We start from the raw sequence: 25210 nt of genomic DNA, 5'->3' as shown, positions 1-25210 counted from the left end.
GCGAAGGGCAGCGATTTCCGGCGGCCCCGGAAGAGCCGATCAGGAAGAGGAGGGAGAGGGGCGGAAGAGGGTCGTTGCCTTCTGTGTGACAGGATCGTCCCTCGCCGCTGCAGCTGCACCTGCAGCCGCCATGGCGTCCGGCTGCAAAATCGGCCCTTCCATCCTCAACAGCGACTTGGCCTGCCTGGGGGCCGAGTGCGCCCGGATGCTGGATTCCGGGGCCGACTATCTGCATCTGGATGTAATGGACGGGTAACTCCTCCGGGGAGCTGGCGCGGGAGCCGGGGCCGGGGGCGGTCTGGGGCGGCTGCTGCACGTGCTCCCCCGGGAGGCCTGGGCGGCGAGTGCTGGGGCCTGGCCATGCGAGCTTGGAGGGACCGGACGTGGATCAGATCCCTCTCTAACCAGTGCATGCTCCAGGCGAGGAAACCGAGGCCCGCAGAGGGGACGGAAGGCGCTTGCAACCAGGCACCCAAACGCACCGGCCTGCTTAGGAACTCTCCCTGCTCGCCCAGTTCTTTTCAGCTAAGACTGATAAAAGTGAATGTGAACCAAAAACTACTTTTAAAAAAACAATTCTTTGAGGTCATGTTTTAAACACGAGTCATCTGCCAATGCCAGATGTTCTTAAAGTCTTAGTGCAGTTTTAAGCCATTAAGAAAACCAATTTAAGGCTCGAAATGCTGATACAAGCTGCCAGCGAGCTATTACTTTGTAGGTAGTCGTTCAGTCGTTTCGGTCCTATCTGACTCTTCTCAACCTTTTTGGGTTTTCTTGGCAAAGATACTGGAGTGGTTTGCCATTTCCTTCTCCAGCTCATTTTACTGAGGCAAATAGGGTTAAGTGACTTACCTAGGGTCACACAGCTGGTAAGTGTCTGAGGCTGAATTTGAAGTCAGCCCTTCCTGACTCCAGCCAGGCCCTGTGTCCATTGTGCCACCTAGTTTTGCTTCTTTGCTTCATGGGTATGAAATGGCAAGATATAAATGCTAGCTATGATGGTGATGATTTGTCAGGGTCTTCCTGACTCTGAGGCCAGTTTTTTTATCCACCGGGCCTCTTAAACACTTTTAGATAGGCCAAATAATAAGCTAATAAGCGGTCACTGGACCATAATGAGGTTGATGCTAGTTCCCCTAGAATATAAATATATAAGTGCTCATATATATATATATATATATATATATATATATATATATATATATATATATATATATATACACACACACACACACACACACGTGTGTATATAATATAAAATAATTACTTTTTGAAGGTTTTGACAGGATTAGAATGTACATCTTAGATGTCAGTGGCCAGGAACTCAGTGCTCTGAGCCCTGTAGATAAACTCCTGTGTCAATCCATTTGTCACCTTCTCCATAACTTATAGTCCTAGGTAGTTGCCTGTGACTTGCTCGGCATCACAGAGTCAGTATATCAGATACTGGATTTGAAATCCAGCTCTTCCTGACTACAAAGTCAACTTTCTATCTGCTGTACTGCAGTGCCTCTTTTGTGAACATTGAGAGAACTAAGTCCTCTGGAGCAAATGCTTTCACACTTTCCGTACCATGCTCAGGTTTCTTGTATATTATGTGCAATGTAAATATAATAATACCAAGCCTACTATGTTGCTTCTAGCTCTTTATTTTTCTTACTTCACTGGTCCATATTTACCTGAACAGACTAAGGATAGCTTTCTGCTGTCATCTTTTTATTCTGCAGTTTACCTTCCACTCAGGAGTCCAACAGATTCAAATTTAGCAAAAGGCAAACTACTTTATGCAGGGCTCTGTGCTCCTTACTGAGGAAGATAACAAAGTTATAAGACCACACCTATCCTCAGAAAACAGCCAGTAATCCTCTTGGAGGTTATCATCTAGCAATAGGATAAGGCATTAACATAAAAGCTGTAGTGATGCATTCATTTAGGAGTTTTGAAGCTAATGCTACAGAAGTCCCAGGGAGACAGTCCTTACCAACCAGGAAGATCAGGGCATACTTTGTGGAGGAGATGACATTTAGTTGGTCCCTAAAGGATGGCAAAGCTAGATTTAGAACTAGAAGGAACTTTATGGTTCTTCTAGTTAAACCTCTTCATTTTACTGATATGAGAACTGAGGCTCAGAAGGAATTAAATAACTTACCTAAGGTCACACAGGTAGCAAGTTACAGAGCTGGGATTTGAATGTACGTCCTCTGGCTCAAGTTCAATGGCTTCTTCCACTGGAGTGTGCTTTTTAGAAGGGACTATAGGTAAGGGATGTTCTGGGGACAGGGAAGAGGCTTAGGTGGGAGACAGCAGAGATTATTGAGGGGACAGAGTTCAGGTTTGATGATAGCATAGGAGGTGAGAGACAAAGGAGTTTGTATTTTCCTCAGCAGGCGACAGAGATCCGCTGAAGATTTTTTTAAAAAGGAGTGACATGACAAGATCCATGTCTGCATAAGGAAGATTATTTTGGCAGTGATGTGAATGGTGGGTGGCTGAGGGAGGGAAAAGTGAAGGCTGAAGACCTGGTAGGATGCTATAGCAATAGGTATTTAATGGTCTGTATTCAGTAAAAATTAAACTAGCAAACAGTCACTATTTAATGAGGATGTTATGTAGCACCTTTCTTTTGAGAGCTCTGACATTTAACCTTTCAGATACTCAAAAACTTTTATTAAGTTTGCCCCTCAACATTTTTGTGATCTAGCAATTGATGCCATTTTTACTTTTTAGTCCTCTTGCAAAATAACAGTAAACCCTTAGATTGTGTAGACTTTTTTCATATTTGTCCTCATCTTTCGGTTCACCTTAACTTTTTGTGAAGCTTCCTGAATACTTTCACATTTCACTGGATGTTCACAACTACCCAGTTATTAGTACTATTTCTGTTTCAGTGAAGGAATGGATGAAAAAGCATTTCTTGAGAGCTGTGTGCCAAGCAGAAAGGGATGCTAAGGCTCAGAGAGGTTGTAACTTGCCCATGGTTAAACATTGAAGTGGACATTACCACCTTTACTTTCACCCAGCTTACCAAATTCCAGGGCTTTTTTATATCTTGTTACCTTCCCATATTTAGTTGGTAATCTTTGATAACATATCCTTAGTTCTGAGTAATGTGTAGGTTTTCTTCATTGTGGTAAGAGCCCCCTGAGTGGATCACAGGACACATAGTACAGGAAGCAGCAAAGGCTATACTTAAAGCAGAACTGTTTAGGACAGTGAGGCCAGAGGAGCAAAAGATTGCTGAAGACAAATAGGCTTGAAATAACTTAAGAAACACCCAAATGCTTGAGTGTTGTGTCAGAAATAAGAAAGCAGTTAAAACACCAGCCATAATTTTGCAATTTGTTCATAACTGATAGAAGGTTTACTCTGGGGGAGGGGAGGGGAAAAGATCTTTGTTTTATAATTTGTTTATAATGGCAGTTTGTTTTTTTGGGGGGGATGGGAGAGGTGATGAGGAAACAATACTTACATTCTTTGAATTCCTTACAACCTTTCTCTCCTTGTTTCTAAGCCCAGACCTAGTCAGGGTGTTCCCCTGAGGAGGTAACCACTGCTAACTCCAACTAACCAGTTTCTGACATTAGGAAATGAACTGGGATGGCATGACAACCCTGAGTTTTAGCTGAGCTTCTGTACTGTCACTGTGGTTTTCTTTTTCTCCTAGGTGCCTTGGCTTATTCTCTTTCATTACCTCATACACCATTAGAACTTGGATCCTTCTCTCCAGGTCCATCCCTTCCGCCCATATGGTTTTCTGAACAAAAACTTAACAAGAAGTGTTTTCACTGATTCACTAAGAGAGGTGTGTGTGTGTGTGTGTGTGTGTGTGTGTGTGTGTGTGTGTGTGTAGAAAGGGAACATTTGAGAGCCATTGTTATAGTTGTCTGTTTAAATGTCCAGAGAGGCTCTTGAGTGGTAGAGACTTGAGATTCCTGTAACATAATGAGCTTCCTAGTGCAGGATTATGGGAACTCATTTTTGGAAATGGCTTTCTACTATTATGAGAAGCTGTCGCCAGCAGGAATAAAGGAAAATGTCTGACATTATTATTTTGAGGCAAAAGAGAGTTTATTGATTTTGAAAGGATCTAGGTTCCAGTTATAGCTCTACTGTTATACTATATACAGCAACCTTAAACCTTTTATTATCTTTGACTTGCTAGGAGACTTGGAGAGGTATGTGAGATAGCCAGTTTGTTTAGCTACGTAGCAGTGAAACTATAAAACGTCAGTGATCTACCTTAAAACAAAGAACTAACAATTCTATTTTTATCATAGCAGACCTACTGAAAGAAAATAGAGGTCTGAATATTAGATGTTGTTTTAAATATTGTTGTTGATGATTCTTTGCAGACTTGTCTCACTTCATTCACTGGATTAGGAGTTTCTGAGATGTAAAGTGAAAGAATTTCCCACATAGAAATTCCTTTACGTTGGACTAATAAATAGTTGAGTGATGCTTGTTGAATAGGGCAAAGAATTACCTAGAGTGATGTTGGGAAGAGAAATTCAACTGTCTTCTGCTTGATTCCTCCTCATAACTTGGAGAAGAGCCTTTGTTTCTTCATGTTCTTCAAATTCCATCTCTTAGTAAACAGATGTTATTGAACTCAAGTAGAATGTATGCTGACAGGGAACTGACTTTATGTCTTTGGAATGAAGATCAGCCCAGCCAGGTCCAAAAAGACACATTATCTCATTGACCACAGGGTCTTGTGTTTTTCACTTCCATCAGTTTTCAAATGCCATCTACCAAAGATGGCCTTAGGTGAGGGAGCACTCACAGCCGATCTTCTAAGTGTTGTTTATTCAGCAAAGGAAAAGTAATCTTCAGTTGCTCCTAGAGAGAAGGGCCTAAAAGTGTGTTTACTATATTAAGGGAGAAAAGTTAAGAGCCACCAGTTACTAAAGTCTTCTAATTACCTTACTTAAATCTATGGCCCTGTGATCCTGTGTTTTCTGGTCCCTTGGGGTTATTTGTGTAAAAGGTTGAAAGAAATAATGAAAGGCCTTTCAGAAAAGTATCCATCGAATGTATCCAGTGTGACCTTGCAAAAGGAAAACTATCTGAAACCAGTATTAGACTTAGGTTTCTTTAACCTGAAGATGTCAATACTGCTTGGAATGTGTCGTGGTAAATTCTATTGATCTTTAAGTGTTCAACAAATAAATAATGTAAACTGAGGGTCATTGGCACCTCTCTGTTTGACAGTCCAATATTCCAGTCAGGTGAAAGCATTTTGCAGTTAATAATTCTCGTAACAATTAGGCAGAAAGCACTCTTTATGTGTAAAGGCATGTCAATTCATGTGCCTAAGGTCTTACATTAAGTTAGAGGAATAGAGCCTGGAATCCAGTACTTTGGGTTCTTTCTAGTATACTATCCCTTATTAAACTTTCTGCTTGTCCTTATCTCTTTTGCTCCAAAGGGTAAATAAATAATCATAGGAGTCTTGTACTTGATCAGCCCTGAAAATCGGTACTGCTGGGGTAGTGTCAGAGTGACCCAATCTCCAGATTGCCAGAGTTTTACTTTGGAACTGTCCATGAAGCTATTCTTACAGTAATCCGCTTTCACCCTCTCAGCTGTCTCCTTAATGCTCATAATGTCCAAATTCATTCATTAGCCATATGCTTGCTGAATAAATGACTGATTTAAAATCTTACCTGGCTTCATTGATAATCTTTTGAAATTGAATACCAGTCAGTGAGAGGGGTATAGTTTATGGTCAAAAGGTAACCTTTTATTTGGAAGCAAATATGCAGGAATCCCTATTCCTATATGGATGACACATAGTCAGCATGATAGAGTGTGCTCTAGGGTTAGTATGCATAGTGGACTTGGACTTCCAGCTATCCCACAAATTAATTGTGTGACCTTAGGCAAGCCATCTAACCTTTCTGAGTTTCATTTTCATCTGTCAAAGGAAGATTATTCTTTACTTGCCCTCAGGGTTGTTTTATCAAGTAAAATAATATATTTGAAAGGTGTAAAATACTTAAATTATTAGTGTATTTTTTGTTAAAGTTTCTAAGCCATTGATTTTCTAAATTAAAGTACTATAAGCATGCTTAATTTTATTTAATATTAATACTGTAAAGTGTTCAATTGTGTTGTCTACCTCTCCCTCCAATCTTCACTGTTAAATGTTAAGAAAATGGAGTTAATTCCATTGAAAAAATAATTTTCTTTGTTTTGTAGGCATTTTGTTCCCAATATCACCTTTGGTCACCCTGTGGTAGAAAGCCTTCGAAAGCAGCTAGGCCAAGACCCTTTCTTTGGTAAGTAGTTATGAAATCTTAAGCACAGTGGTGTAGCCAATTAAATTCAATTCAAAACAGTTTGCTTGTATGTCCGATGCTTTTAGAGGTTTGGGGGACAGTGAAGGATGGTTCTTACATTGACTTTTGAATACTGTTATTTAGGCTGTACTATCTCCTAAATCTGGCCTCTTATAAAACCTGAATATGGCCCCAGAGTTATTTTTTACTTTATATTTCTGTTTTTCACCCTTCAGAAAGTGTATCCTATCAAGAATGCAGCCTCTAAAATTGTGTAGTCAGGTAATTTGCTATGCATTATATTTTAAATTTCTTTAAAATGTAGAATTTTAGGATATTTGCTATGTTATTTTCAGTTGTATGTTCAGACTAGCAGAATAGTTTTTCTGTCTTCCCTCACTGCTTTCAGGACATATTTTTCCCCCACCCCCACTACCCCCCAAATTAAGGATACAATTCCACCCTCATTTTTATTGTATAGAATAACCCATTGCTTTAGTGATTGTTACAGATAAGACTTTTCAGAGTTTTTATCTTATTCCTCAGGTTTCTGACATTTAACAGCATCATCTTTTAGGATTTTAACTAACTCAGCTGGATTTCCCTTACCTCCACTAGCCATATTGTTAGCAATGCTTCCTAAGGCCCACTTGACTTCACTGGATGTATGGCTCTAGATTAGTAATGATGCCATCATGGTTATTGGTGATGTTAAGATCTTCCTTATATAGTTCTTTTGTGTATTCTTACTAACTCTTCTTAATCTCTTCAGCTTTTGTTACATTTTTGTCTTTTATCCCTTAATATCCCTTAAAGAGATCTCTTGTCTTTCTTATTCTGTTGTTTTCTTCTGTTTCTTTGCAGTGCCATTTAGGAGAGCCTTTTTGTTCTCTAAAATTCTGCATTCAGTCGGGTATATCTTTCCCTTTCACTTTTCTTCTTTCTTCAGGTATTTGTAAGGCATGCAGACAGGCGATGAGTGCAGTGTGTAAGAAGCAGAGCTGAAACATAGAATGCAAGGCAGGAAGGTAATCTAAATTGACTCTTATAAAGAGGTTGGGGCCAGGTCATGAAAGACTTTTATAAGTCTAACAGAAGAATTAAGAATTTATTATTTAGATGACTGGGAACTATTGAGTAGGAGAGTGACATTTGCAGACTTGTACATAGAGGGAAATTACTTTGGCAGCCATGTGAAGGATAGATTGGATTGGGAGCCCAATTGCAAAGCCATTGCAGTAGTCTGTATGAAAGGTCTCTGACAATTAAAAAAGTTCAAGAAATATAGTATCTGGGTAATTTAATCATTAGTAAGGCCAGCACATTATTAATAAAAGAATGGTTATCTGGCTGTCTCTCTTAGACCAAAGACAGTCATGGTGGGCAGGCTCACAGTTTATATATTCTCAGAAGAGTAGGTGTTCAGTGTGGGGCTGAGAATGACATCATGTCACCTTTGGACAGAGAAACTATCTCTATACCCAGACTACCCCCAGCCTGGGGCTACCTAGACAAAAGGATCTTTCTTCACCCAGTATTTTGAGTAGAACACAATGGTCTTCCTCACCTTATATTAAATTCTTTGTGAGGTTGGCTGGGGTCTGACCTAGATTAGGGAGAGTTAATTCAGTCTCATTATCAGTAATGTCCTTCAAGAGGCTGAACTTTTAAGATCAGGTCTTTAGAAGAAGAGAAGAATTCTGGCTCTCTCCAAATTATTGGTTATTAATAATTTCAGCTCTGAACTAAGGTGATTACTATGTTGTTAGCAAGAACAGGACAGAAGTATGATGTGGAGGTAGAATGCAAAAGTAAATGTGCCTCTCAGTCCCACACAGCCCCCTTCTGTAGTTATCAAGACCAAGTAGCAGAAAATGGGATGTGGGATGCTAAGAACGGTACAATGTTTAGCCTATTAAATGCATGAATTACCAGTACTCTAAATGTGAGGCAGCATGTTTGGATGGAGAGAGAAATGACCTGTGATTCTGGAAGACCTGATTTCAAGGCCTTCCTCTGGTACATGCTAGCTCTGTGACCCTGGGCACATCACCCTCTTGGTCCAGGCAGCTCTCTTAAGACCTTAAATTGCTCTTTTCTGTATTGATAGAGGAAGTTCCTATTTGCACAGTTAAAATTGTAGTTTAAATAAGAGATCTTTATACATTGATGACATGCTGCTGTGGGAATTAAAGTAATCCATGTGGATATTCTTACAGTAAGTAAAACTAGAAGACAGAAATGCTATAGCTAAATGAAGCGTGGATTGCAGGCTTCAAGAGACCTAAACATTCACATGACCTCTACCGGAAGCTACAAACACTGTTGGCCTCGTGGTAGACTAATATTTTGAAAGAAAAGTATAGCCTCACTGAGGGACCACATGGTAAGATAAGATGCAGGGGACTCTGAACCTCTGTGAAAGAAGAGAAAGGAGAGGGAGATACCCAGTCTCATTCTGGAGTAGGAAAGAGGCCTGAACCATTTGAATGACCCAGGAGAGAATGAAGGATCGGCACATCAGCAAACCTTGTGCCCTGACAAGCAGCCTACCCCCTGTAGGCCTTTGCAAATACTATGAATTGTAAAAAAAGTATAGGTCCCAAGGGAAGGTAAAGCCCACCAGAAAGAAGGGTTTTTTGACTCTCTAGGAAGAGAGAGAAGAGGATTTGCTGATGTTTGAGACTCCAGTTTGAGCTGTTGTGATTTTGTTGGCTGGGTTAAATAAAACCTATTTTATAGTTTAGAGCTTGTCAGGCTGATTGTGAAGAAGCCAGTGTCTCCTTAGTTACTGATGTTCTTAGGTTTTCCTTGGGTCACAGCATGAGACAGATTTTTTAGAAGAGTTTTCCCACTGCCTCCCCCTGTTCCTTGCAAGAAAAGTAGGGGAGGGATAGTTTCAATGTGCTCTTAGAGTCAACAAGAAATTGCATTATTCAACTTATATAATGAAATCTCTTGTAGTGGTTGAGGGAGAAAAAAAACTGTATAAGAGCTCTTCCAGAGCAAATCAAAATTACCCTAGCTTGTATTTCTTCTTCTTCTTTTTTTTTTTTTTTTTTGGTTAGGCAATGGGGTTAAGTGACTCGCCCAGGGTTCACACAGCTAGTAAGTGTTATGTGTATGAGACCAGATTTGAACTCAGGTCTTCCTGAATTCAGGGTCAGTGCTCTATCCACTGCGCCACCTAGCTGCTCCTATTTCTTCTTACTTATATGATTGGCATCCTAGTTAAGCCTTCATCATTTCTGGCTTTGACTATTGCCCTTGCCTCCTAATTGGCCTGCCTGCCTCAAGTTTCTCTTTTCTCTAATCCAGCCTTAGTATAACTGTCAGATTGACAGTCTGAATATACAAAGGCCTGACCATGTCACTGCCCAGGAAGTTGCAGTGGTTCCCTCTTGCTTTCAAGGGTAAAATACAAGCTATTTTGGCATTTGAAACTTCTAGCAGTCTTCTATACTGGGGTTCACATTACTTTTCTGCGTGTACTCTACCGTACAGCCAACCGAGCTTATTTGCTGTTTCCTATTTATAACATTCTCTCTCTTGCCTCATTGCCTTTGTGTAAACTGGTCCTCATTCCTGGAATGCTGTCTTGTCTGACCTCCATGTCTAAGTGGAATACCTAGATGAGCCCTTCAAGACCCATCTCCTCCAAATATCCCCCCAACCTTTTGAAGTTATTTTTTATTTATTTGTATGAATGTTTTTATTCCGTAGAGTGTAAGTTCCTTGAATACAGAAACTTTTGTTTATATTTCTAGTGGATAGCATAGTGTCTTGCTACACGTAGTAAATATTTATTAAATTTAATTACATACAATGATGCTTCAATTCTAGATGTCACATTTTAGAAGGGAAGTTGACAAACTGAAGAATGTCTAGAGAAGGGTAACTAGGATGGTAAAGAGCCCCAGTACAATGCCGTTTGTGTTTCATTTGAAGGACCATAGTTAGATTAAAGAAAGGGGGGCAGAGGAAGGAGGTAATAGCAATATTTAATTGTTCAAAAGATTTATATGTGGAAAACTGATTAGATTGTGTTCCATTTGTCCCAGAGGACAAAACTAGGAGCACTAGATAGAAGTGACAAAGAAACAAATTTTCTTTCACTGTAAGAAAAGAATTTTTTTGGTTTAAAGATAGAGTGGGCTGCCTTCGAAGATAATGGGTTCCACCTTGCTGTCTTCAAGCAAAGGTTGGATCGCTTTTTTTTTGGTGTTCTAAAATAGATCCTTCAGGTATGGGTTGGACTAGATGGCCTCTTAGGTCCCTTCTAATTTTGAGATTCTCGGATAGAAAGGTGGGCATAGTCCAAAATATTAAGAAAGTATAGTGCATGGCTAAGAAATGAAAGAAGCCAGAGCAAAACATGTAGATAACTGAGAAGCCTCACAGCTGTATGTCATAAAAAAATATTCTTCAAAAAGTAAGTCATAAAGCTCTGGTGAACATTAAATGTTCTCATGAAAAAAATAAATTGACTGTATTTTAATAGACATGATGAGTTACGGATATAAGAGTCTTTTCTAGAATCAGTAAAGCTATTAATTAATGCATAGGTCAATAACACCAAAATTGAAGAAAGGATAAAAGTGAGAATAAAGCACTGTACATATAAAAGTGCTCCAACCTAAATGGATCATTGACTAAAAAATAAGAAATGAAATAAGGTAAAGATATTGACTCTACTTATCACCATATCTTAGAGCATTTTAACAAGCCTAAGATTCCAAAGAGCCCAGCATCTGTTTCTGCCAGGAAGCAAGTAGTTTGTTAAGTGGAGAGACACTGGCTTAAGGTACCAACTCATTTGAAGAACAGTTATGAAAAAATGTAGTGGAAGATTACCCACAGCGTTTTTAGAGAACAGCAGGGAAGAAAATGAGCCCATAGAAAAACTTGGCATGAGGTACAAACCAGATTATTCTAAGATGGTGAAACCAAAAGGAAGCACAGCATAGAGATTCAAAATGGAACAGATTTTCCATCATTTATCATAGCTATGATAATGGAACTATACTTTTGGGATTCTAACACCTCAGTACCTCATGTGCTATATAAGAAAATAGAAATAGTATTTATGAAAATAAAATTAGAGAAAGCAGTTGGACTGAACTAAAAGAAATTCTGCTGGAAGTTACACAGTTTTGAAAACTAGATGTCAGTTTTCAAGATATTTCAGAATGGGAGGGATACATGAAGTAGGGGGAAAAATCATACTGTTATCAACCCCCCAAAATCAGTTTAAATAACATCAGCAGGTACTAAAACATTTAATAATCCCTACTTAGTGATACACAGAGTGTGTAATAGCTGGAGCTTCAAATTGACTCAGGGAATTTAAATCATTATGTCTCTTTGTTTGTACTTAATTTTGCTGTTCCTTTCAGACATGCACATGATGGTTTCTAGACCAGAACAGTGGGTAAAGCCAATGGCTGTAGCGGGGGCAAATCAATATACCTTTCATCTGGAAGCTACTGAGAGCCCTGGAGCACTGATTAAAGACATCCGAGAAAATGGGATGAAAGTAAGAAGCAGTAGTCTGTTTTTGTTCCCTCTTTTTATGACTATAGAGGCTTTGGGAGTGTGTAAGAAATGACAGAGAGAAGTTGTAATAAGTAACTGTCTTCTACTTGGGGAAAATAACCTTATTTTGGCTTTGCCAATGTCTAAGATACTACCTGTCTTTCGGGTGAACTTTAGCAAGCATCTGATTCACATTGTAGTATTTAAGGAGACCTGAGGTTTAGTACATCTTCTGCCATTAATTAGGTGCGACCTTGAACAAGTCACCATAAAATGAAAGGTTAAGAATTACATGTTAGCTAATATTCCTTTCAGCTTTTAACATTCTCTGAATCCCTTTTTGAACACAAATCGTTTTAGTGACATTTTCCAAAAATTACTGGTAGAAAATGTTAAAAATTAATACTCTTCTATTACTACTTGCCTTCAATAATTTGTATATCTTCCCAAATATTAAGAATGTCACTGGAGACTTTCAGCTCAGCATGATTATCCAAACTTTTATTTATGGAGGTGGAGCTTATTAACCCTGGAAGACTTGTGTTATTTTTATGCCTAACCTATAAAGTACTTTGCTGATATAAAATGAGGATAGTGATTCGTGGATTAACGTGTATCCTCTTGTTGCAGGTTGGTCTTGCTATTAAACCTGGCACTACAGTTGAGTATTTGGCACCATGGGCCAATCAGATAGATATGGCCTTAGTCATGACAGTGGAACCTGGGTTTGGAGGGCAGAAGTTCATGGAAGACATGATGCCAAAGGTAATAAAGGGTGTGGTATTGAGATGCAGCTATTTATCTGTGTCATGGAAATTAGAGAAAGCTTTCTTTTATTTCACAAGTTTTGCTCTTTCACCTTTTTGTGAATATTAGAACATTTTCTTTTTTCTTCTCTGTTGTTGCTAATGTCATTTTGGGTACACACAGTTGCTGAGTCTGTGACCTTATTCTCTTTTCTTAGTAACCACTCTCTCCCTTTGCTTTTTTTAGCCTCTTCCCCAAATATAGGTCTAATTGAAACTGTTCCTCAAATTCAGCCTTACTTGATTCTTCTTCATAGCCATTATCTGCAGGGCAGAGTGTAAAAAAAAATGCAGAGAGATGAATAGTGGCCTCCACCACTCTTCCTAAACCCACTCTTCTTCCAAATTCTTGCCTTTTCCTATTGAGGGCACCACCTCCATCCTTCCATTCACACCTGTTCTCAGCCTTGGAGTCATCTGCAACTCTTCTCCCTTCTTCATCTCCCATATATGTAGAAGTGCTAAGTTTTGTCAATACTTATCGTACTCTCAGCCTTGGATTCATCATCTCTTCACACTTCATGTTCCATATACATTCAAATGCTAAGTCTTGTCAGCACTTCTTTTATCTGTCCCCTTCTCTCTATTCACAAGTCCACAACCTTGGTTTAGTCACTCATCCTTCCTAGTGGATAGTCTTTTTTTAATTCCAATTTCCATTTTCTCCTCCTCTCCATACAATCCAAAATAATCATCTCCAGTGTCTCCTTATTTCCTCTGAGTTAAAATGTAAATGCTGGTTAGCTTTGAAAGCCCTTTCTAACCTGACCCCAGTCTTTCACTCTCACTGGACGTCACTTCCCATTCCCCCTTTTGAGGTCCAGTGAAGCTGGCCTTCTCTCTGTTCCTCCCGCTTGACACTCCATCTCCTGTGTGAATCAGTGGCTGTACCCATGCTAGAATGTACTCCCTCACTTTGGTCTTATAGAGCACCTCTCTTCCTTCAAGACACAATACATGAACCACTTTCTGTATAAAGCTTTGCTTGATTTCCTTGAATGTCCACTCAGCTGCTACTACCTATATTTATTAGTATTTATTTTCCATGTTTATTCTGTACATAATTATATACTTGTACTTTAAAAGTCTTCCTTGAAAGTGAGCACCTTTAGAGTAGGAATTGTTTTATTCTTTGTATTTGTATCCCCAAGCCTTGCACAGGGCCTGGCATATGGTAGGTGCTTCATAAAAGTGGTTCCCATTGGATAAAAGATCGTTTACCTTAGTCTGTGCTTTGTCATCACTGTTTTGGCATGGTTTTAGCACCTTTCCTTTACATGCAAGTCAGTTACCCTTTCGGGAAAGGGTAGCTCAGTACATAACACTAGGCCTTCTCCAGGCAGACTTGCTTTGATCCCCTGAACTGGAGTTTGGGTGATCAGGGTAGCTCAGGGGTGGGGAGCCTGTGGCCTCAAGGCTACATGTGGCCCTCTAGATCCTCAAATGTAGCCCTGTGACTGAATCTAAACTTCATAGAACAAATCCCATAATAAAAAGATTTGTTCTGTAAAACTTGGACTCAGTTAAAAGCCTCACTTGAGAACCTAGAGGGCCACATGTGGCCTTGAGGCCACAGGGGTAGCTTGTCACTTAACCTAAGAAGCACATGTCTGGGAAAAGGCTGTTTTCTGTGGCATCAGCAGGCTTCTCCTGCTCCTAAATTCTGGGCCTGGCCTGCCTTTCAAGAGGTTCTTGCACATTACTTCCATTCATGCATTCTTTATTCCTACCAGACTTGCCTCCTTGCTATCCCTTGACTTTGAAGCTTCATCTCTTGCTTCTGTGCCTTTGCAGAGATGCTCCCCCATGCCTAGAATGCCCTTGTTCTTCCCCTATGCCTCTTAGAATTCCCAGCTTCCTTTAAGGTGCAGACTATATTCTATTTCCTCTTTAACTCAGATCAAATGAAATGCTATATGTAAAATTATTTTCAAATCTTAAAGCACTATATAAATGTTAACTATTGTTATCTTCACTTTGTAAAGTAGAAAGTGTGTTGCAAATAAGAGCAGTTTAAATGTATCTCTGAGGGATTTCCAAGTTGATGGTCTCCATATGCATCCCCTTACCTCAGATAAATAGAATATCTTGGGTTATTTTTCCATGGGATTTTAATACTTGCAATTTTTTCCTAACACTAAGTAAAATAAAATGGCCGTTTTGTGGAAAATTTGATGACTATAAAAGTGTAATGGAAAATATTTGCTGTTTTAGGCTGTTTCTACAAATTTCAGATTAGGATTCACAGATTTTCCTGTCTTGTGTTTCTAGGTTCATTGGTTGAGGACCCAGTTCCCTTCTCTGGATATTGAGGTAGATGGTGGAGTAGGTCCTGACACAATTCATAAATGTGCAGAGGTAAGATGCTTCCCAAAGTTCCTAGGCAAAATAAATCAGGAGTTTAAAAGATCCTGACCATGGCCAAGGGGTAAGGCAAGCCAAACTCTTAGGGCAAATCCAGTTTCCCTCTTTCCTTTTCCAAATTGACCTTGACTGGTCATTACGGTGTGGAGGTTTAGTACCACCTGCAAAACTATACTCTTAACACCAGTTACCTTAATAGTGAGGGGGAAAGCAAATTCATATGAGCAACACTATGGACAGCCATTACCCATCTTGGAACCAGGGGGGGCCATTTCCATGGGCTAGACTCCTTTCCCACATTTGCTGGAGAAAGAGAAGGCATTTTATAGAGCAAGTCTTTAGGCATTTTACCCTTGAAAGCAGAGATTATGTCTTGCAGATAATGATGGCACTTTCACCAAGCCTTCTCCAAAAGAATATGTGTGTGTGTGTGTGTGTGTGTGTGTGTTTGAAAATTATTGACACCTTTTGTTTTAAAATCAGTCATTTCCAGATATCCTCCTGTCCATCCCACCATTTACATCTTCCTTGTAACAATGAAAAATAATCAAAACCAGCCACATAGTGATTTCCTCAGACAGTGTATGTTTCATTCTGAACCCTTTTCCCACACCTTTCCCAAGAGAAAGATGGTAAGTTTTGTTGTCTGCTCTCTAAGATCAGGATTGCTTATTACAGTTATTCAGAGTTTACCTTACTTTTTTAAGTGTTCCTTTCACTTACAGTATCATAGTCATGGTGTATTTGTTCATTGGTTTTGCTTTTCTTCACTTTTCATCCATTCATGCAAGTCTTCCATTGTTTCTTTGAATTCTTGATATTCATCAGTTTGTTTGGGCATTTCTCCAGTCAATGAGTACTAATTTTTTTTACCACTATAAAATGTACTAATATGAATATTTTGGTGCTGCATAGAAGAGGACATTTACATCTTTGACCTTCTTGGGTTATGTGCCCTATGGTTAGTTCATTTGAGTCAGAGGTTATAAAATGAGGCTTTTTTTCCCTTGGCTCTTCACTACACTCTCTTTGGTGATCTTATATCCATTGCCATGGCTTCAGTTATCAGTTCAATTATTTTCATTTTGATTATATCAAAGATACACAAAAGGGAATATACATCCCCAAAGCATTCCCATCCCTGAAGATCCCTCTCTCTTTTTTTTTTTTTCAAATATGGAAGTACTGATTCTTGCACTGTTCCCTTTTCCTTCCCACCATATCCAGTCAGTTGTAAAACCTGGACAAATATTGCTACATAGGTCTCTATCTCTCCACACATTGCTGCTATTGTACCCTGTGTCCTTATAACCACTTCCCTAAATTATAGTAATAGCTTCCTAATTGGTATCCTCTGCCCTCTCGTTCAGTGTTTGATTTCACTCTAACCTGAGTATTCACTGCCAGTCTCCATGTTCAAGAATTCCAGAATTCACTTATCTTACCATAATCTATTGGCTTTCTACTTCACCCTCTGCCTTCCCTTACCAAACCTTATTCTTTTGTCTCTATGGCGACCTTCAATCCCTTGACCCTTTGGGTCTCTCCCAGAGCTGCTGCCCTCTCTTCCCCATCTTGATCCTGGGTGAACCAATTCAGCTGTTTGTTGTTCTCTTGAGTCTCTGGCCCACTTATCACTAAATGTACCCAGCCAGGCCTCAGTCTTTGACTCCCACCATCCACTGCCTTTGCTTCTGAAAGCATGCTGCTGAATATAGATGGAGAAAATAACACAACTGTTCTGACTGGGTACATTACAAATTTATGTTACACAACCTCAACTGGGCCCTCACTGTTGGCAGGCAAATTTTCTCTATGGTGGCTCTTCAAACCTTTTCATCCCCTCCGTAAGACCTTCCCCTGACTCCCCCTACTTTCAGTCTCTTAGCTGAGAACTTTGCCTCATATTTTACAGAAAAATGGAAACCATTCACTAGGAACTCCTTTTTTCCTCTCAAATCATTCAGATGCCTTCTGCCACTATACTTCACTCTTGTTTCACCCGAAGAGGTGTCATGTTCTTTACCAAGGCCCACCTCTCTACACAAAGTGATCCCATTCCATCCCCTTTTTCCCTCTGTATTGCCTCCTCTGTCACCCCCCACTTTCTTATTTCTCTTGCCAGCTTCCTCATTGCCTTCAAACATGCCTCTCCTCATCCTCAAAAAAACCCTCACTTTACCCTTCTATGCCCATTATTGTTCTGTATTTTTTCTGCCCTTGGTGGCTAAACTCCTTGAAAAGGCCGTCTACAATAGATGCCTCCACTTTTTCTCCTTCTTAACCCCTTACAGTCCAACTTCTGACCTCATCATTCCATCAAAACTGCTCTGTCCAAAGTTACCAAAGAATGATCTCTTAATTTCCAAATCCAGTGACCTTTTTTCCCTCGGTCCTATTCTTCTTGACCTCTCTGGCTGCAGCCTTTGACAGTGTTGATCAGCCTTTTCTCCTTGATACTCTTTTCTCTCTAAGTTTTTGGGGCACCACTCTGTCCTGGTTCTTCTACCTGTCAGACTGTTCCTCAGTTTCCTTTGCTGGAACCTTATCCAGGTCATGCCTTCAAACTGTAGGGGTTCCAAAAGGTTCTATCCTGGGTCCTCTTCTCTTCCTTCTTTGTACTACTTTACTTGGTGAGCTCATCACTTCCCATGGATTTAATTACCATCTATATATTGATAATTCTCAGATCTACCTCTCCTGCCCTAACCTCTCTGCTGACCTCCAGCATCACACCTCTAACTGCCTTTCAGACATCTCAAACCGTATGTCCAGTAAACATCTTAAACTCCGCATGGCCGAAACTGAACTTATTCAATATCTTTCCCCCTGAAGCTTCTCCCCAAACTGTCTCTACCTTCCATCTTTGTGTAGGGCAACACCACCCTTCCAGTCCTCCAAGCTCTCAACCTAGCTGTCAAATTTCACTCCTCACAGTCTCTCACCCTCCATATCCAATCTGTTGTTTTCACCTTTGCACTATTTCTCAAATATTCCTTCTTCTCTCGTCTGATACTGCCACTACCCTGGTACAGACCCTAATCAACTCAAGCCTGGACTATTGCAGTAGACTGCTGGGGAGACTGCCTGCCTCAAGTCTATCCCCATTACAATCCATTCATCTACCAGAGTGATTTTTCCAACAGCACAGGCCTAACCTTATGTTCCTCCCCTACCTTTTCAGTTTCCTTACACCTTACTCCCTGCCATGTACCCTTCAATCCAGTGACATTGGCATTCTGACAAACAAGACACTCCATCTCTCATCTCTGGGTATTTCCTCTTAACTATCCTCAGTGTATGGAATGCTCTCCCTCTTCTGTTCTGATCACAGACCTTCCTGGCTTCTGTAAGTCTCACCTAAAATCTCACCTTTTATTTCACAATTCCTCTTAATTCTAGTGCCTTCCCTCTCTTAAATATTTCCTGTTTGTCCTGTATATAGCTTCTTTGTACGTATTTGTTTGCTTGTCTTGCCTATTAGATTGTAAGCTTCTTGAGGGCAGGGACTGCCTTTTGCTTTTCTTTGTGTCCCTAGGGCTTAGTGCAGTGGTTAAAGTAGGTGCTTAAAGAATGTTTATTGACTGACAGTTGTGATTGGCAGTCCATTGTCAGTGTTCTTTGAATCCCTGCGGAAAGAGACTGGAGGAGGACAGATGCCCCAATTTTGAAAAAGAAAAGAAAAAACAGTAGAGTCTGCATACTATAGACTAGTGAATTTGACTTTTGCTCTTGGCAAAACTTAGAATGTATTGTTAAAGAGATGGTTAGTGGGCATCTAGAAGAGAAGGTGGTGATTGTTTCATTAAGAACAACTCATGCCAAACCTACTTTCTTTCTATGGCACATTTCCTCAGTTGGCACATCAGGGAATGTTGTAATTTACATAGAGGTTAGCAAAACTTTTTATGCCCTTGTCGTGAGCAAAATGGAGAGATGAGCTAAGCATTGTTAGGTAGGTTGATTTAGAGTTGGTTGAATAAATAGATCCAAGGAGTAGTCCAGTGCAGAGATTCTCCACAAGAATCTGATTGGCTCTGTGTTGCTTAACATTTTTATCAATGACTTGGATACAGGCATAGTTTGTTGAATCAACAATCTTTTTTTGGGGGGGGGCTAGGCAGTGGGGTTAAGTGACTTGCCCAGGGTCACACAGGTAGTAAGTGTTATGTATCTGAGGCCAGATTTGAACTCAGGTCCTCCTGAATTCAGGGCCGGTGCTCTATCCACTGTGCCACCTAGCTGCCCCAACAGTCTTTTATTAAATGGCTACCCTTGTGTCAGGAGCTGTGGATACAAAGTAAAAAAATTAAATAGTCCCTGCCCCCAAAGGAATTTACATTCTATCACAGAAAATACCATGAATGTATGTAAGCCTGTATACAATAGAAATACAAGGTAATTGTGGTAGGGGAGAGCACTAGCAGCTTTTCTCCATGCCACCATGGAGAAGGTGGCAGTTGATCTGAAATAAAGGATTCTAAGAAGTTGATGTGAGGAGGGCTACATTCTAGGTTTTGGGGTATAGCCACAGTGCAAAGGCTGTAGAAGAGAAGAGAAGCATCATTTTTGAGGAACAGCAAGGCCAATCTGGCAAGACCACAGTGTGGGAAAGGGGTAACATATAATGAAGTTGTAAAGGTAAGTTAGTGCCAGGTTGTGAAGGCCTCTATAAGTCAAATAGATGAGTTTTTATTTGATCCCCAAAGTGCTAAACTTAATTGAGTAAAGGAGTGAAATTCTCAGATCTGCATTTTAGAGAACCCACTTTAGCAGCTTGGTAGCAGATAGGTGATAGTGAGGAGAGATGTAAAGAAGGAATACCAATTAGGAGGTTTTTGCAGTAGTTTAGGCAAGATGTTATGAGGACCTTAATTAAGATGATGGTTGTGTATGTATCAGAAAGGAATTATTCAAGAGCTGGTGTAGAGTTAGAAATTGTAAGATTTGGCAATTAATTGGATAGGTGCAGTGAGTTGAGAGTTGAAGCACTTAGGTTTTGAATCTGGGTGACTGAAAGAATTTCTGCCCTTGGAAGAAAATTTGTGAAAAGATGATGAGTTCCCTTTTTGGACAGTTGAGTTTCAGATGTCTCTGGGGTAACTGGTTTGAAATGTACAATGAGTAGTTGGTGGTGGGACTAGAGCTCAGGGGAGAGATAATAGGACTCTGATTTATAGGTGTCTGAGTCTTTATGAAAGAGATACTAATGAAACCCAAAGGAGCCAATGTCGTCAACAGTAGAGAACTTGGAGAGGAAAGAGAAAATGGTCCAGGTCAGAGCTTTCAGCTACCGTCATAGTTAGGAGATATAATGGTGACAAGGTCGGTCTAGCAGGAAAGTCAAGAGGGACCAGTCACAAAAAAAAAAAAAAACAACCTAGAGAGGAGAGGATGGACAGCAGTGTCAAATGCTCCTGAGAGGTAGAGAATAAGGATTGAGGAAGATTAAGAAGAAGAATTGACGATTGAGATCACTGGCAACTCTGGAGAAAGCATTTTTAGTTAATAGGTCAGTTAAGTTTTAGTTACATTTAGACTATAGTCTCTATAGAGTTTAAAAGAGACAGAGAGGAGAGCAAGTGGGGAAGATATGGGTAGATAGTTTTTTCTAAGACTTTAACTGACAGGAAAGAGAGATACAAGAATATAGTTTGAGGTGGTTGATGTTATTAAGACTGAGAAAATTGGGGCCTGTTCTAAGCAAAAAAACCCGGAGGAATAAGCAGTAGGAGATTGCTGGTTGGAGGGGGAGGGGATTTTGTAAGAATGAAGAAGACAGGTGGGGGAGAGGACTGTGCAGGGGGTATTATCATGACTTTGGTAAGAAAGGTTCTCTCCATCAGAGACTGGAAAAGTGGAAGAGGGAATAGGGGATGATGTCAAGGAGTTTTGAGATGTAGAGAAAGGTAGAAGAAGGAACTCAGTGAATAGCCTCAATATTTTCTCAGTAAAGTGTGAAACAAGTGGAGAGGGCTTGAGAGGTTTAGAACAGCCTCTGGGAAGTGGAATAAACTATAAATTAAGGAGGAATGAAAAGATTGCTTTCATCAAGGGACAAACTGAGATTGGGTATTAAATTTGTAGTGGACTAGGCCATCATGTTTAAGTTATTTCTTCCAGTTTTACTCAGCAACAAATGAATTGGAGCAGAGTAGTTGGAGGGAGAGGGAGGGAAAAATGATCTCAGGGTTGCGGTCTGGCAGGGTGTGAGCATTGATAGGTGGGGGAAAAGGGACTCAAGAGAAAGAAGGTGGTATAGGGTTAAATTGGTTAATTTTAGGTTTGAAATTGGGAAAGGTGGATGCAGATAAAGGCATGTAAAGGTAAAGTTAGAGCAGATGAAATGGATTTAGGAAGGCATTGAAGGAGGGATTAGAGGTCCATCTTAGGTAGGATGAAGAGTTTTAGAGGTAGGTTTAGGTAGGTTTAGGTAAGTTAAGGTAGGATGAAGAAGCTTAGAAAGGGATAAGACAGAGAGAAATGGCATGTTAGGGACAGTGAGGCCCTAGCACACTCCAAGGCCAAGATAGGGAATGGTAAGGCCCCACAGCCAACAGATTTGTGGATGACTGAAAGCTGGAGCAATAGCTAATATACAGGATGACAGTCAGGATCTAGGGCTAAGGTGTTTGGTCAGATATAGTGATACGAAATTCAGTACTTACATTTGGGTTTAAAAAAAAACATTTCAATAGTACAAGCAAGCCATAGTGTAGTTAGATAGCATTTCTTGTAAAATGCTTTTAATGGACTACACAATCAATGTGATTCAAACATGATAATGGTATCCCAAAAAGTTAATGTGAACTTAGGCTACAGAGGCCTAAGGCTTATAGACTTACAAGAGGCAATAATTCTGCTAAACTTCTTTGTAGTCAGGGCATTTCTGTAGTGTTATGTTTAATACAGCAGCTCTCTTAGTTGAGACTCTTATCAGCTCTTACTTGGGTTATTGTAATAGCCTTCTAATTGGTCTCCCTGCCTCCAGTCTACACCATCCCATCTATCTTCCACAATACTCCCCAATTGATATTCCAAAAATATAGGTCTGTGGCATTGCACTGCACAAGAAGCTTGACTGGCTCCCTGTTGCTTCTGGAATAAAATACAAACTCTTCTTTCGCATTTAAAGCTACTCAGTCTGGTCCCATCCTAACTTTCCAAAGTGATTATGTATTATTAGTCTTCATGCCTTTAATGACTTTCTTCTTTAGCCTCCATTTCTTGGAATGTATAGCTGTTTTCAGGGTTCCTAGATGCCACCTCCTATAGATAGCTTTATCTAATTCCCTAATTGTTTTCTTTCTTTCTCCACTACATCCCTCAAATTACGTTGTATTTACTTTCCCATATGTCTTGTACTTACTCATCTGTGCACATGTTGCTTCCCCTAATAATATATAATCATCTTGAGAGGAACAAGGTGCCTTTTCAGTTTTTGTCTATGTATCCTCAGCACCTAGTACAAAGCCTTGCACGTAGTAGGTACTTAATTTTTGTTGATTTGAAAAGGGTATTTTAACTGGTGATTGTTGAGAGGGTGGCTACCAAAATGGTGAAGGACCTTGAGATCATGTAAAATAAGGAATAGCTGAGGGAAGTGGGGATGAGATGACAAGGACTGAATATTTAAAGAATCATCTTATCAAAGAGGAGTCTTGTTTTCAAGCAAACACTAGATGATGACCGTTTGTCAGAATTTTTTTGAATGCATTCTTACTCAGGTAATTTAACTACCAGAAAAAGTGGCCTCTGAGGTCCCATCGTTGGATCCTGTGATTCTTCAAATTGAATTTATGATTCAAAATAGAGTAAAAGACATTAGAAATGATCAAGATTTAAAGTTTTTTGGTTTTTGTTTTTAATCTGTGCTTTCTTAGCAAATAGGAAAAAATTATGGCCTAGACTTTCATGTTACAATATATATACGTGTGTACAAATACATGCTCATGCATACACACATATTTTCTCATATGAGTAGGATTCACATACTTACCAAGTCTGTCTTTTTTTATATATTTATGGAAAGAACTTTAGAAGTATTATATTCATCCTGAAGAGCTCTGTGTACTTTGAGATTGCTGTAAACATCCATATAGTGACTTCTTCAGATAATAAGATAGTATTTACATCAATTCCAGTCAGTCAGATGCTGAGGTTTGAAACATTCATCTTGACAAGCTGTTCTGAACTCTTTTTTACATTCTGTCTCTTCATTTATATAGTTGATCAGCCTTGATGTTTCTCTCTCTTTCAGGCAGGAGCTAATATGATTGTGTCTGGTAGTGCCATCATGAAGAGTGAAGACCCTAGATCTGTCATTAATCTCTTGAGAAATGTTTGTTCAGAAGCTGCTCAGAAACGCTCTCTGGATAGATGAGATTTCCAGGCAGCTTTACTCTGCGTGCATAGTCCACCTCCTCCTAGACCAGCTTATTCAGCCTCATTTTCACCTGGTGCACAAGAACACAAGCTCAAGAATCATGCTGCTGTTTCTGCTGTGGAGGTGGCATTGATCTCTGTCCTGGGCAGTTAGTCTTCATTTCCTTGACTTCAACGTACACACAGATATGCTGAGAATGGAAATAAGTGCATATATGACAACTACTAAGTTTTTAAGAGTTGGGAATTAAATTTTCATGTGGCAAAAAAAAAAAACACTTTTTTACTGGAAGACTTGATTTTTGTAAAAGGAATATATTATGATGCCTTGTCCTGAGGTTAAAAAGCCAAATTGCACCTCAAAGGCAGAAGAAGGAAAAAAACCAGGAGCTGCTAACTAAAGAAGGACTAAAATGGGTAATACTTCTACTCTTAGAGAACTCTGAAATGTTTGTGCATTATTATAAAAAGGTTTGCATTGCTCATTAGCTTTCTTTAGAAAAAACAGTTATCCTTTTGTTTCGTCATCAGTTGATTTTTTGTATATATGTTTGTTTTGTGTGACTGAGCTTGGTCTATTGGGAGAAAAATCCAAGCTCCATGCTTTGAGTGTTATGAAATGATTCCTTTTAAAGTTTCTTTATCCCTTCCCTCCCAGCCCCCCCCATTGTGCTTATCTTGACCATGTTTTCATGTGACTAATCACCCTACTTATTTTCCTAGTTGACCAAATTACACAAAACATTCCTCTTTGTTTTCTTTCACTTTCTGCAGTAACCTACTTTGGAACTAAATTTACAAAATGACTGAGGATAATACTGTTTACAAGAGCTTATTTTATATATATATTTTAAAAAAAACATTTATTTCAGGCTATTTCCTGCCTATAGCAAAATATGTTCAATATTTGTTGGAGAGAAGCCGACATGTTTCTTTCTCTAGATCAGAGGTTCAGAAGTATGGCCTCAGAGGGTCCTTCGGGTGGTTGAGTCCAAAAGTACAAGAGTAGGACATGTCTTTCTCAAGGACTGTCCTCAACTAGTCACAATTAAAAAGCTAGTGGGGACTATTTCAAATGACTTTCATCAACCACTTCTTTAGAAAATTTATAATTTGGTTGTGCTAGTGCCAGCTTGGGTAAGGAATGATTTCATTTAGCCCTGGACCCTAGAGTATCCTTACATCTTAACAGAGCACTCAGGTATTTCTTGCATCCTGAATCTGATTTCATTCATCTAACACTCTTAAAGGAAGCAGAAGAGTTACTGTCCCCATTTTATAGCTGAGGAAACTAAAGCACAGAGCAGTAAGTTAAGGCAACAGACCGTGGTACCTGTGCAGGGATCTGGAGTTAGGACTTGTGTTCAACTTACATTACTTGTATGATGTTGACCTCCCAAGTCCTCTTCCAGGGTCCTTTCAACAGTATGTCAGCATAGTTTTGTTCTTTCACCTCTAAAGAAGATGGTGGTAATGATATAGTGATCCACTGACCAAAGGTTTAGTTTATAACTGCTCTGCTTATTCAAATATTTAGATAACTGTAATGATTACTTCAAGAAAACAGGAGCAGCAGAACTTTAGTCATCCTCAGGTTGATGTGAATTTTCTGTCTTTCATTAAGGTATATTTACTGTAAACCCTTGATGTTTGTTGAATGAATTAATAGGGTATGGGGCCTAGGGTTGCAGCATATGAGGTATATAGTTTTTTGTTTTTAAATAGGACTCTTATCTTGCTTATTTTGTGTGTTTTGGGAGGCAGGAAAAGAAAGATTTCGAAACAAATAAGGACAAAACTTCTCAAAGCAAAGTATTGAAAATAAAATTGTACTACCAA

At 39.6% G+C, this 25210-nt stretch overlaps 1 protein-coding gene across 3 annotated transcripts; it reads left to right on the top strand.

Annotated features, from left to right (window-relative positions):
- Nucleotides 1-34: 34 nt before the first annotated feature.
- Nucleotides 35-25210, top strand: RPE (ribulose-5-phosphate-3-epimerase). 3 transcript variants are annotated; one of them, XM_021008780.2, is made up of 6 exons: nt 35-252; nt 6202-6281; nt 11678-11817; nt 12447-12581; nt 14894-14980; nt 23247-25210. In XM_021008780.2, the coding sequence occupies exons 1-6, from the start codon at nt 131-133 to the stop codon at nt 23367-23369; spliced, it is 687 nt and encodes a 228-aa protein (XP_020864439.1). In that variant the 5' UTR covers nt 35-130; the 3' UTR covers nt 23370-25210. The 3 variants fall into 3 exon arrangements, with proteins under 3 accessions (XP_020864439.1, XP_020864440.1, XP_020864442.1); XM_021008781.2 differs by having other exon boundaries at nt 159-241; XM_021008783.2 differs by lacking the exons at nt 35-252; nt 6202-6281 and adding an exon at nt 7230-7309.

This window comes from Phascolarctos cinereus, unplaced genomic scaffold (genome assembly GCF_003287225.1).
Source record: "Phascolarctos cinereus isolate Bilbo 61053 unplaced genomic scaffold, phaCin_HiC Scaffold_7;HRSCAF=346, whole genome shotgun sequence".
In the NCBI taxonomy this organism is placed as follows: domain Eukaryota; kingdom Metazoa; phylum Chordata; class Mammalia; order Diprotodontia; family Phascolarctidae; genus Phascolarctos; species Phascolarctos cinereus.
This window is presented reverse-complemented; position numbering and strand designations above follow the sequence as displayed.